The sequence below is a fragment of the Salmo salar genome, chromosome 13 (genome assembly GCF_965601325.2).
Source record: "Salmo salar chromosome 13, fSalSal1, whole genome shotgun sequence".
NCBI lineage: Eukaryota > Metazoa > Chordata > Actinopteri > Salmoniformes > Salmonidae > Salmo > Salmo salar.
The window spans coordinates 52687024-52701569 of NC_138303.1; the positions used below are offsets into that span (position 1 = coordinate 52687024).

Sequence of the window (14546 nt, forward strand, 5' to 3'; positions counted from 1 at the left end):
ATACACTTCTCCTTAATGCAACCGCTGTGTCAGATTTCAAAAAAGCTTTACGGCGAAAGCAAATTTTGCAATAATCTGAGTACAGCGCTCAGATATCAAAACAAGCCAAACAGATACCCGCCATTTTGAAGTCAACAGAAATGACAAAAATTACACTATAAATATTCACTTACCTTTGATGATCTTCATCAGAATGCACTCCCAGGAATCCCAGTTCCACAATAAATGTTTGTTTTGTTCGATAAAGTCCATCATTTATGTCCAAAAACCTCCTTTTTGTTCACGCGTTTAGTCCACTACTCCAAATGCAGGAAGCGCGCGCAAAATGTCACAACAAAAAGTCAAAAAAAGTTATATTTACGTTTGTAGAAACATGTCAAACGATGTATAGCATCAATCTTTAGGATGTTTTTATCATAAATCTTCACTAATATTCCAACCGGACAATTCCAATGTCTTCAAAAAAGAAAAGGAACACAGCTAACTCTCGCGTGAGGGCGCGCCACTGAGCTCATGTCATTTTCTCACTCATCTACTTCCAGGAGCTCTTATTCTCTCTCTATTCACAGTAGAAGCATGTAAAAAATGTTCTAAAGACTGTTGACATCTAGTGGAAGCCTTAGGAAGTGCAAAATGAACCCTAAGTCACTGTATACTGTATAGGCAATCACTTGAAAAACTACAAACCTCAGATTTCCACACTTCGTGGTTGGATTTTTCTCTGGTTTTTGCCTGCCATATGAGTTCTGTTATACTCACAGACATCATTCAAACAGTTGTAGAAACTTCAGAGTGTTTTCTATCCAAATCTACTAATAATATGCATATCCTACCTTCTGAGCCTGAGTAGCAGGCAGTTTACTACGGGCACGCCTTTCATCCGGACGTCAAAATACTGCCCCCTACCCTAGAGAAGTTAAATTACTTAAATACATTAATTATTTCCCTAGATTTATTTGTGTGCCTCTAAATTTCTACTTAGGAGAACATCATGTACTCCTTGTAAAAAAAATCACCGTAGAGTCCTGAACTATAATTAAGCAATAAGGCCTGAGGGGGTGTGGTATATGGCTAATATACCACAGCTAAAGGCTGTTCTTATGCACGACACAATGCAGAGTGCTGGAGATACAGCCCTTTGCCGTGGTAAAGCATATTGGCCATATACCACACACCCCAGAGGTGCGTTATTGCTATGTTAAACTGGTTACCAACATAATTAGAAGAGTAAACAGTACTTTTTTGTCATATCCGTTGCATACGGTCTGATATATCATGGCTTTCAGCCAATCAGCATTCAGGGCTCAAACGACCCAGTTTATAATAATAGATACGCCATATCACTCAGCCTTTTATGGCAAGGCAAGCACTTTGTTGAATCTTGATGTTCAGTTGTAAAACTGTTTATCTGGTTTTACTACTGTATCTAAATTATTTATTTTAACATACAGTACCAGTCAAAAGTGTGGACACCTACTCATTCAAGGGTTTTTCTTTATTTTGACTATATTCCACATTGTAGAATAATAGTGAAGATATCAACACTATGACATAACACATATGGAATCATGTAGTAACCAAAAAAGTGTTAAAGAAATCAAAATATATTTATATTTTACATTCTTCAAAGAAGCCACCCTTTGCGTTAATGACAGTTTTGCACACTCAATTCCACCCCGCAAAGTTAGCATTTTTGATTCATTTAACTTTTCAAAGTATTGCCGTACAGGACAGCTGTTGTCCAAAATGATTGATACCTCGACTCCTTGCACGTCGACTCCCGGTGTCGACTCCCATTTGTGAGTGTCAAGACTCCAAAGATTCAGTATTTTTGGAACGGAGGAGACTGATTAGTTGCTGTACTTCCTAGTACACAAACACTTGCATCTTTCAGTATTGGCACAGTATAGGCAGGTCGGCCACCTGGCAGACAGTCAGAACCGTGCACTAGGCCTATCTATCGGCAATCAAAAGCTGTATTACGCAATGGAATGCTGTATTTCACAATTTCTTGGCTTGCAATGTCTTGCAACTTCAGTAAAGCAGGGCCTACAGTATCATCAATGAATAGGCTAGGATATTGAAATGAGCGAGATGCAAGACTTCGCTCTCACACAGTCACACTATTGAGCCAGTACGTTGTTTACTTTCTGCGTCAACATAAAACATTTAATAAAAAAACTGTTAGAAAAATTCTTGCTTGAGAAATTGCTCTTTGCTAAGAAGCTATTTTTGTTTATTTTTGACCATTTTATTTGAAATTATCACAGTAAGGTACTTAATTGTTACCCAGAAATGATTTGATATTGAGATAAAAGCAGCTGCATTGGACCTTAACATTTTCCCCTTCAGTTCTTCAGTCCCATTTGGTGCCTAGTGAATAGAACCCAATGGAGTGGTCTAATTGATCAGCTTGTTTGTTTTCTTACTGCCTTTCAGCAGTAGGCCTATGCTGCAAGCTAAAATGTGAAGTCAGACCTATGTAAGGTGTTTGAAGTGTTTTAACTTTGGCTAGCCCACCCAGGGGAATGGATTCTTTAGTGTAATGGTGGGATAGCAGACATGGGTACAAATTTGAAATCTTCAAATGCTTTGAGTGTTTGCTGTAACCTACCAGGAGTACCAGAGTACCAAGGTTAGCACCAGAGATGGAAGAGGAAGCGAGACATCCCACTCCCTAATTTATTTCTGGTTACGTTACAGTCAATGAACTAAGCAGACCAGACCCAACTGCTAATGCATTGTTGCCTATGGGAGAACCACCCCATTAGGCAGACCGGAACTGACAATTTTTTTCAATGGTTAAAAACATTTTAAACATAGTGGGATATTTTAATTTATCCACCATCTTTGTTAGCACTTTTTGCAGCTACTCTTTTGGTTCCATTGCGCCAGGCCAGCTCAATCAAACCCTTATAAATTATTTGAATTTATTTTAAACAGTATTTGAACCTAGGTCTGTGGGATAGTTGTATTGATGTGCAAGAGGAAATAAGGACATACAGCTCCCCAGATGTTCCATAGTAGCATGGAGCATTATGGCAGTCATATTACCCCATCCATCAAAGGGTTTCTTCAATGCAGCCTGTAATTTTCAAATCCAGCATTGAACAATCCCGCAAGCCAAGATGAAAAGACAGCAACATTGTATTCTACCATTAGCACTCTGTAAATATTACATGTATTCCCTAGATACGCTAGTTAGCATTACTTCCACCTTGTGGGTTCATTATTTTTGAAGAGCCATGCTCGTCGATGATGCCAAGGCCTGACCTAGTTCTGGGCCATCACTCTTTCCCCCCCTCTCCCTCACACTCTCTCTCTCTCTCTCCGTCTCTCACACTCTCCCTCTTTCTCCCTGTCTCTCTTTCTCTCCACCACGTTTCACACTGTGAAACATTGCGAGAGGTGGTCCCTGCTGAACAATTACCATGCAAAGCAATCCAAATAGAGATGTTTGCCAAAAACAACATGTGTGTAATTACTGCTTAATGACTCCCTTGTCTAGTCAGAATGCACAATTAGACCGGCAATGGGGAAGCACTGCCAGTGCCCACTGGAGAGAGAGAGACAGAGAGAAAGATAGAGGCAGAGACCGAGGTAGGCAGAGAGAGGCAGGGAGAGAGACAGGCAAAGAGAGAGAGAGAGAAGGGGGGGAGAGGCAAAGAGGATGGTTTCTGCAGTGAATGTGGAGTAATGGCTGCACTGATAGCATTCAGCCGAGGATAAATTGGCATTTTAAATGGGAGAGCCAGTGCAAGGAGAGCTATAGCAGAGCATAGGAAAAGGCTTACATTGGAATATATGAGCAGCCATGTTGAATTACAAAATGTCTGACCTTTATCTGTTGTCTTGGGGGTTGATTGGTAGTTGGATTGTTTCAATTTGAACGTCAGATTTTCATCCCACCTCAGTGTTGAAAAGACAAGACTGTGACATGAAATAAACACTTTAATTCTTTACCCGTTTTGTTTAATGGCATAGCTTTAAAACAAGAGGATAAAATATCAAAAATGTGTGTATTTGTTGACTGTACTATGAGACCCAGAAGAGAGTCTGTTCCAACCTTACCTCTTTATCTCACTTTATCTAATCGCCGACATGACAGTGCTTTTTGATACATTAAATGAAATACAGTACTCCAAACACAGTATACGTGCTGTAGAGGCTTTCATATGAAACAATTATATCACCCTGTACCACTCATTGATCAAGTTGTTGTTCACAAATGTGGTGTGGTTTTGAAAGGAGATAAGCCTATGATCTCACAAAGCTAAATGTCTGACAATATATTACTTATTCAAAGCAAACAGATTGTTGATGCTCAGCATTTAAACTATAAACTGAACAAAAACATAAACGCAACATGTAAAGTGTTGGTCCCATGTTTCATGAGCTGAAATAAAATAAATCTCTGAAATATTTCATATACACAACAATCTTATTTCTCTCAAATTTTGTGCACAAATTTGTTTACATCCCTGTTTGTGAGCATGTCTCCTTTTCCAAGATAAGCCATCCACCTGACAGGTGAAGCATATTAAGAAGCTGATTAACAGCATGATCATTACCCAGGTGCACCTTGTACTGGGGACAATAAAAGGCCGCTCTAAAATATGCAGTTTTGTCACACAACAAAATGCCACAGATGTCTCAAGTTTTGAGGGAGCGTGCAATTGGCATGGTGACTGTAGGAATGTCCACCAGAGCTGTTGAAGAGAATTTAATGTTTATTTCTCTACCATAAGCCGCCTCCAACGTTGTTTTAGAGATTTGGGCAGTGCATCCAACCGGCTTTACAACCGTAGACCATGTGTATGGCGTTGTGTGGGCAAGTGGTTTGCTGATGTCAATGTTGTGAACTGAGTGCCCCATGGTGGTAGTGGGGTTATGTTATGGGCAGGCATAAGCTATGGACAATGAACACAATTGCATTTTATCGACGGCAATTTGAATGCACAGAAGTACATTGACAAGATCGTGAGGCACATTGTTTTAAGGTATCTGTATTCCCATTCATGTGAAGTCCATAGATTAGGGGCAAATGAATTTAATCAATTGACTGATTCCCAGATATGAACTGTAACTCATTAAAATCTTTGAAATTGTTGCATGTTGACTTTATATTTTTGTTCAGTATAGTTCTCTTTAAGTAGCATAGTTGCCCCCCCAAAAAATATTGTAAGTGTGTTTTGTGCCATGCTAAAAAGTGTTGAATATATTATTGGAGACAAGAAAGGGAAAGGGAAAGGGAAAGGGGGTTACCTAGTCAGTTGTACAACTGAATGCCTCCAACTGAAATGTGTCTTCTGCATTTAACCCAACCCCTCTGAAACTGAGGTGTCATTGAGACGGCTTATTTATGTGTCTGGGTGGTGAATCTATAGTTAGGAATAGTAATGTATTCGTTAGAATAAGCAAGTAGATCCTCACAAGGTTTCCTTTGAATGCATCATTAACCAACCATTGCCGCGGGTCACTGCTCATTCCTCAGTCATTACTAGCTAATACTAATAATCTGGTGTAATTTGTGAATCTCTCTCTTTCTCTGCCTCTCTTTATCTCTGTATCTCCCTCTTTTTAATGTCTTCCATTGTGGATATTTTCTTTCACCCTCAGGGATCGTATCCATTAGTCCTCTCAGGTCATAATTTCTTTGCCAATCACAGTGGCCCATCTGTGTTCACTGATATTCTACCTGTGTTTATCTAGCTAGTTTATCTAGCTTCAATCCATTTCTTCTGGATCGGAAAAGACCACCCATTAAATCCCCCTGTATCTCCCCATCTGTGGAATTTGAAATAGAATGCTGTTTGATCATGTTTTCATTGCCGTATGTCTGTTCTCCTTCCTAAACCCACAGAGCTAGGTGATGTGGCCCACGCTATGCAAATAATTACTTTTGTCAACAAACAAGAAAACATTGTCTCTCCTTCATGCCTGTAAATAATTCCATAGCGGTTTAGAGCTGGTATTGATATATGTCTATGAATGTTCTGTATTACCCGATGCACGGTAAGGGCACTGTCAAGGTTAATCCCATTTGCCGTATAAACTGCTTCATGACAGATCTGAGTGCTATGGAGAGTCCAAGGTTGTACGGCAATATATTGCTTTCTGTTGGGCCATAAAAAAAAATCTCCATCACAATGGCTTCATTAAATTCTCTTGAAGTATCTTCAGTTTGGGCTTTGTGAACTTTCCTCATTCTTAAGAAATTAGTTTTAAGATGTTAGATGACTATCAGGCTAGAAGATTCCAACTGAAATGTGGTATTTCTGTGTTGCTTGAAATCTGGGCCTGATTCATAAAGCATTTCAGAGTAGGATTGCTGATCTAGGATCAGGTCCCACCAGTCCATGTAACCTTTTTAATTGTGATCTAAAAGACAAACTGGTCTTAAATCAGTACTGGGACACTTGATATGGCCCCTGAGTCCTCAAAGGGGCCTTTGTCTGAGTAGGAATCTTTCCTAAATAGTGGCCCATCTGTAAGTCAAGCTAACCATAGCAATGTAGCTAAAACAGCATAGCACTGTAGTTTGTCTAGTTTCAGGGCCATGTCATAAACAGTTCAGCCACTTTTAGCATACTCCTCATTGCTTATACCTCATGTGAGAGACATGGCATCCCCTTCCCTTCAACAGCCAAATACTCCCCCCCCCCCCCCCCCCCCCCCCCCCACACACACACACACACACACACACACACACACACACACACACACACACACACACACACACACACACACACACACACACACACACAGGGTATTCTCGACCCCACAGGGGAAAGCCCATTGCTCGTCACTTGGCTCAACTAGCCTAATTACCACCCACTGATGAACTGTAATTACCGACACTGCCACAACTAGGTTTAGAGAATGTGACAAAGTAATTAGACTCACGCTTCAGGCCACCCGTAGAGCCATCATTACTTCTCTCGCTCTTTCTCTGTCTTTCTCTCTTTCTCTTTCTCTCTCTCTCTCTCTCTCTCTCTCTCTCTCTCTCTCTCTGTGTTTAGAACTCTTATTCACATAATATTTGTTTTCTTTCTATTTCTGTTTACAGTTTGATGGTGACAACATGTACATGAATGACAATAACCAGGAGTTTCGGTCACCAAGCCAGGTGAGTAGGCCGGTTCACCAACTTATACTAAAGTTTGAACAAACAGGTTCTCCCTTATGGTCAAATGCCATTCAATCTGTGGCGGCTGCTAAACTGAAGCATTTAAATGTCTAATAGCAAAGTATGAAAAGCAAAAACAATTGAACAATGTTGCTTCCGAGCTACCACCCTTCTGGTCATCCACATGTTGTAGTTTTCTCTTCTTCTATACGTTTGACAGTAAACTATTCCTAACATGGAGATTAACTTCCCATGCTTATTTATTGACTAGTTATTATGGAGTTCCCAAACCCATAGCTGTGTTACCTAGTCCAGGCAAGGTAAGGTGTGGATTTGTTTTTACCAAAACAGTTTTCCCTGACTTACTTGTCTCAAACCCTTTCGTTCCATTGAGAGCATAGGCCATCCACAAACTTCCTCCAGACTTGGTGTTTTGAGGTTTTACAGTATTAAAAGGTGTTATAAGGTGTTGTTAGATGTGTCTAACTAGCCTGTTGGGAGCTTAGGAGTGTAACTAAGATAGGAGCTGACCCAACACTCACTCCAGTGGACTAGAGGGAGGGGAGCAGAGTACTCTAGAGTTGGAACACATGGGAGGATTTGTTGATACTGCAGCAAACCTTGATGCCTTAACAAAACATGACAAGGTAACAACTCCTCATCAATTAGCACTTGCCAACAGAGGGGGAGGGAGGGAGAGAAGGGGGAGGGAGAGAGAGAAGGGGGAGGGAGAGAGAGAAGGGGGAGGGAGGCAGGGAGAGGAAGAGGGAGAGAGAAAGAGGGAGCATGAGTGCAAAGTGCAGAAGTCAAAAGGCTGAGTAGAGCCCCCCTAAACCTTTCCTAATAAGATTGTATTTTCTTTGATGTTTGGATTGACTCACTATAATGAGGGGTCGAGCGATAGATTTAGCAGTTTATTGGCTGCTCATGGCTCATTGCAGAATCACAAGGTCTACCGTGTTGGCTTCTCTGACAACATCACTGGACACACATTGGTTGCTTTAATTGGGCAAACTGTCAAGCACTGTTGTCCATCAGGCTGGTGATATGTCAATCAACATCTACTTTAATGATCAAAGGTCTCAACTGACATCTCTTTGAACTTAAGACTTCGTGGCTTTCCAAAACATGGAATCTAGAGCTGAGTTTATGAAAGTTGCCCATTCCCAATACTCTTCAGAGCATACTGCCTCGAGGCCTAGCCTACCTCTCATCTGAAAATAATTCAAAGATTCCACACGCTTATGACATCTGTATTTTCCCTCCATTCCACACAGAAATCATTACAGATACTCAATGCATGTGTTTGGAAGATGAGGCAATTATTGCGTAATTGATATCTAATTATGTACATTAGATGTGCATTTACTTGCTGTATATAATCATGGCCTTTGAAGATGAATGAGACAAACTGGGGCTTCTTGTACTGGATCTTTTCTGCTTTCATTTCTGTGATGAGAATAGCCATTGATGTCAGAGTTTCCCCTATATGCATTTAGCAGCGGTGCACCGCCCAATTGTTTTTCTATATTTTGTTTTAATATAATGTAGATGTATAGATGTACAGTGCCTTCAGAATGTATTCACACCTCTTGAATTTTTCCACATTTTGTTGTGTTACTGCCTGCATTTAAAATGGATAAAATTGAGATTTTGTGTCACTGGCCTACAAACAATACCCCATAATGTTTTTAGACATTTTTACAAATTAATAGAAAATTAAAAGCTGAAAAGTCTTGAGTCAACAAGCATTCAACCACTTAGTTATGGTAAGTCTAAATAAGTTAAGGAGCTAAAATATGCTTAACAAGTCATGTAATATGTTGCATTGGCTTACTTTGTATGCAATAATAGTGTTTCACATGATTTATTAATGACTACCTCATCTCTGTACCCCAAACATACAATTATCTGTAAGGTCCCTAAGTCGAGCAGTGAATTACAAACACAGATTCAACCATAAAGACCAGAGAGTTTTTCCAGTGCCTCGCAAAGAAGTATTGGTAGATTGGTCAATAAAAATAAAAAAAAGCAGACATTGAATATCCATTTGAGCATGGTGAAGTTATTAATTACACTTTGGATGGTGTATCAATACACCCAGTCACTAAAAAGATACAGGTGTCCTTCTTAACTCAGTTGCCGGAAAGGAAGGAAAGCGCTCAGGGATTTTACCATGAGGCCAATGATGACTTTAACACATTTAACACTAGCCATCGCTGATCCATTTTTAATTTACCATTGGTTTTGTCTTGTCTTCCATCACACCTGGTTCCAATCCCATCAATTACATGTTGTGTATTTAACCCTCTGTTTCCCTTCATGTCCTTGTCGGAGATTGTTTATTGTAAGTGTACGTGTACATCAGTACTGGTGTGCGTCGGGTTATGTTACCCATTGATTTTTATTATTATGTTTTCCGGTGGGTTTTTGTAAATAAACTGCGCCGTTGGAAACACAGTTATTTCTCTCCTGCGCCTGACTTCTCTGCCGCCAGTTAAACACCCTTACAATAACTGACCAGCACTCTTCATATTTTCAAGCATGGTGGTGGCTGCATCATGTTCTGGGTATGCTAGTCATTGGCAAGGACTAGGGAGTTTTTTTAGGATAAAAATAAATTGAATAGAGCAAAGCACAGGCAAAATCCTAGAAGAAAATCTGGTGTAGTCTGCTTTCCAGCAGACACTGGGAGACAAATTCACCTTTCAGCAGGACAATAACCTAAAACTCAAAGCCAAATATACACTTGAGTCACTTACCAAGACGACATTGAATGTTCCTGAGTGGCCTAGTTAAAGTTTTGACTTAAATCGCAAGACTTGAAAATGGCTGTCGAGCAATGATCAGCAACCAACTTGACAGAGCTTGAAGAATTTTAAAATAGTAACGTGCAAATATTGTACAATCCAGGTGTGCAAAGCTCTTACAGATTTACCCAGAAAGACTCACAGCTGTATTTGTTGCCAAAGGTGATTCTAACATGTATTGACTGAGGGGGTTGAATATTTATTTCATCAAGTGTTAGTTTTTAGTGTTAGTGTTATTTTTTTATATATTTTTTTTACAAATGCTATAATTGTTCTTCCACTTTGACATTACAGAGTATTTTGTGTAGATCGTTGGGGGGAAAAATGTACAATTAAATCCTTGTTAATCCCACCTTGTAGTACAACAAAATGTGGAAAAAGTAAAGTGGTGTGAATACTTTCTGAAGGCACTGTATGCATGCCCCAGGAAGACACCATCCACCGCCCCCCATGCAGGAAGACCCCAGGAAGACTCCCCCACCCCCTTTGTGGTTGATTAGAGTGGCATTGCAATCTCTAGGTGATATCTTGGGGATGATGTCATGTTTTTTTTGTCGTAACATGACATTTGTGTGTTGCAAAATGTGCAACTTCAATTGCACATATGCCAATATACTTTTGATGTCCCACCGGCCCATCAATGTTGTATGTCTGTGGAAAAAAATGTAAAGTCTATTATAGAGTTGCCTTTGTGAGTGTCCAGAGCTTCTTGTGTCTAGCTAGCACACTTCAGCACATAGTCAGGAGATTACATTACACATGTAATCTCAGGCCCTTTCAAGAGAAAAACACTAAATAGAAACAGCTTTCATTGATTCTAAGCTAGGAAAAAGGTCTAGTCACTCAGTGGCTTCTTCCAAAAGGTATTCATTTGTTTGTTGTAACAGTACATGGAAGGTACATTTTTGTTTGTTTACCAGCTGAAATTCTTGTGGGTGACCTACTTTGATCAGTGTTGAATGTGTTTTTCTACTGTATACCAATATAACTAATAATATCAATAATTCACCCTATGGACTTTGATTTGTGTCCCGCGTTTCATTTGAATCTGGGATTTATCTGAAATATAGGCTTTATAAGAGTTTTATAAGCTCGTTCAATTATGCTAATTTGATATATTCCTTACCACAAAGCATAAAATCTATCATTTGATGTTTTCAATCTGTCATTGAATGCACATTGTTCACAAGCACTCATCTCCAAGTGCAAGAATGTTCATTGCTAGACATACATGTAAAGTACATTTAGTATGCATTGTGTGTTAACATCAACAATCATGGCCACCATATTCTGTGTGGCATCATGGGTAGTGTAGTAGTGTAGTGTCCCATTCAAGTCTTTATCTAGCCTGCGTCTATCCAGCGCGTTATGAGTCCGGTGGTGCCCCGAATAATCAGGCTGATTGGGCATCAGGCAAGTGTGATGGGAAGGAAATGATCTTGTGGGATTGTGGGTAGTGTAGTCTCCTCTTTCAAGCTCAGCACATTGAGTGTCCAGCGGTGCCCCAAATAACCAGGCTGATTGGGGATCAGGCCAATTTGACGGACAGGAGATGCTTTGATTGGGATTGGTCTGTCAATCAGCGGTGAAGGTGATAGGTTTGGTTCATTACAGACTGTTTATGTGGCCATCGCCCTCCTCTCTGTTTTTACAGTCCTTATCCAACTGGGGTTTAATTTATAATAGAGTTTTAACTGATGGGATTTACAACTTCCTCCCTATGTTGTTATCAGTCACTGTACAGAGAGCAGACATGGGTTCAAATACTATTTGAAATCATTCAAATACTTTGAGCGTTTTCTTTAGCCTTTATACTTTAGAGTATTTAGAGATGAGTATTTGAAATTATTTAAAATAGTATTGGTACCCAGGTCTGGTGTGCAGAGCCAGAGGCAGAGGCAGAAGGAGAGAAAGAACAAGAGAGAAATACTTTTCTCTCTGTTACCTTGTGTTTTTTACTTTTGTTTCCGACCCTGCCTTGCTGTAGAAATAAACCCAGGGTCTTCAAGAACTAGATACTTTTAGCTTCTCTGTGTTTCTGCCTTTGGTTCTTTTGTTGTTGAGAATGTGAGGAGACAACGTGGGCCTCTATTGATTTAGTCACAACCACAGGGGAGCAGTTGCTGATGGTCTAGATTAGAATAGAAACTTCACCTGTTGGTTAAAGTGTCTCTCCCTCTCTCTCTCTCTCTCACATACTTCCCCCCTCATACTAACACACACATACACTCCAGGTAGACCCCTACAATAGCTTGGTCAAGTCTAGGGTTGCAAAGCTACCGGTAATTTACCAAAGTTATTAGAATCTTCAGTCATTTTGGTAATTAACAGGTCAGCTATATCAATCTATGGTAACTGGTCATTTATACTTGAATAACTTAAAAAAAAAAATGAATTCATTTTCATTTATCTAACAACCATGGGTTTATAAGCGTGGATATCGACTCTGCTGCTCGAGCATGGTTTGGGGGCACAGTCGATAGCACGCTGGACTTCGGGATACAAGGTCGAGGGTTCGAGGCCTGCTCCATGCCGCTTCATTACATTGGTGTCAAAAGTGATCGGACCTTGCATCCATGACAGTACATGTGCTTGGCCGGTGAACGTGTTCCTGTAAGACGTAGAGTCGCAAGCTAGCGCGAGGACACGCTCTTTGAAAGGAGGGAGCAGTGTAACGACCCTGTGTTTATAAGCACGGATATCGACTCTGCTGCTCGAGCATGCTTTTGGGGCACAGTTGATAGCGCGCTGAACTCTGGGCTAGAAGGTCGAGGGTTCGAGGCCTGCTCCCTGCCGTTTCATTACAATAATAGAAAAAAAATTATATCAGAGAGCAAAGACACCTCCGAACACACTGGTACCACCCTCTTTCCCACACAACACACTCTTTCCCAAGCCCAACTAGAAAACTCTGTGTGATGCATAGAAAAATGTGATATAGTTGAGAAAGAAAATCGAACACTCTATGTACAGTGCATTCGGAAATTATTCAGACCCCTTCCCTTTTTCCACATTTTGTTACGTTACAGCCTTATTCTAAAACTGATTCATGGGATTTTGTCCTCATTAATCTACACACAATACCCCATATTGACAAAGCGAAAACAGGTTTTTTGAAATGTTTGCTAATTTATTACAAGTAAAAAACAGAAATACCTTATTTACATAAGTATTCAGACCCTTTGCTATGAGACTCAAAATTGAGCTGAGGTGCATCCTGTTTCCATTGATCATCCTTGAGATGTTTCTACAACTTGATTGGAGTCCACCTGTGGTAAATTAATTTGATTGGAAAGGCACATCTCTGTCTATATAAGGTCCCACAGTTGACAGTGCATGTCAGATCAAAAACCAAGCCATGAGGTCGAAGAATTGTCCGTAGAGCTCTGAGACAGGATTGTGTCGGGGCACAGATCTGGGGAAGGGTACCAAAACATTTCTGCAGCATTGAAGGTCCCTAAGTACACAGTGGCCTCCTTCTATTTAAGACTGATGAAGTTTAGAACCACCAAGACTCTTCCTAGAGCTGGCTGCCTGGCCAAACTGATCAATCGGGGAAGAAGGGCCTTGGTCAAGAACCCAATGGTCACTCTGACAGAGCTCCAGAGTTCCCCTGTGGAGATGGGAGAACCTTCCAGAAGGACAGCCATCTCTGCCTCACTCCACCAATCAGGCCTTTATGGTGGAGTGGCCAGACAGAACCCACTCCTCATTAAAAGGCACACGGCAGCCCGCTTGGAGTTTGCCAAAAGGCACCTAAAGGACTCTCAGACCATGAGAAACAAGATTCTCTGGTCTGATGAAACCAAGATTGAACTATTTGGCCCGAATGCCAAGCGTCACATCTGGAGTAAACCTGGCGCCATCCCTACGGTAAAGCATGGTGGTGGCAGCATCATGCTGTTGGGATGTGTTTCAGCTGCAGGGACTGGGAGACTAGTCACGATCAAGGGAAAGATGAATGGAGAAAAGTACAGAGAGAGCCTTGATGAAAATCTCAGGAGCTCAGACTGGGACAAAGGTTCACCTTCTAACAGGACAATGACCCTAAGCACACACCCAAGACAATGCAGGAGGGGCTTCGGGATAAGTCTCTGAAAGTCCTTGAGTGGCCCAGCCAGGACTTGAACTCCATCGAACATCTCTGGAGATACCTGAAAATAGCTGTGCAGCAACACTCCCCATCCAACCTGACAGAGCTTGAGAGGATTTGCAGAGAAGAATGGGAAAAACTCCCTAAATACAGGTGTGCCAAGCTTGTAGCGTCATACCCAAGAAGACTCAAGGCTATTAATTGCTGCCAAAGGTGCTTTAACAAAGTACTGAGTAAAAGGTCTGAATACTTATGTAAAACATTTCTAAAAACATGTATTGTACTTTGTCATTAGGGGGTATAGATTGATTGGGGGGGAAACAATTTCATCCATTTTAGAATAAGGCTGTAACGTAACAAAATGTGTAAAAAGTCAACGGGTCTCAATCCTTTCCGAATGCACTGCATGCTCCCAACAATTGAATGGGTGAACCTAACCAATGTTTTGGCACGCAGTGCCTTCTACAGTTTTGAGATTAAAACCTAATCATCTTGATATATTGGTTGAAAATTA

The 14546-nt window shown here is 40.7% G+C and overlaps 1 protein-coding gene across 2 annotated transcripts in view; it reads left to right on the forward strand.

The window, feature by feature from the left end:
* Positions 1–14546, forward strand: part of LOC106567461 (TOX high mobility group box family member 2) — a 133197-nt gene that overhangs the window by 64360 nt on the left and 54291 nt on the right. For both annotated transcript variants that reach the window (XM_045693375.2, XM_045693376.2), the window contains one exon: positions 7070–7129. In XM_045693375.2, the coding sequence (XP_045549331.1) occupies positions 7070–7129 (60 nt within the window). The remainder of the gene's footprint in view (positions 1–7069; positions 7130–14546) is intronic.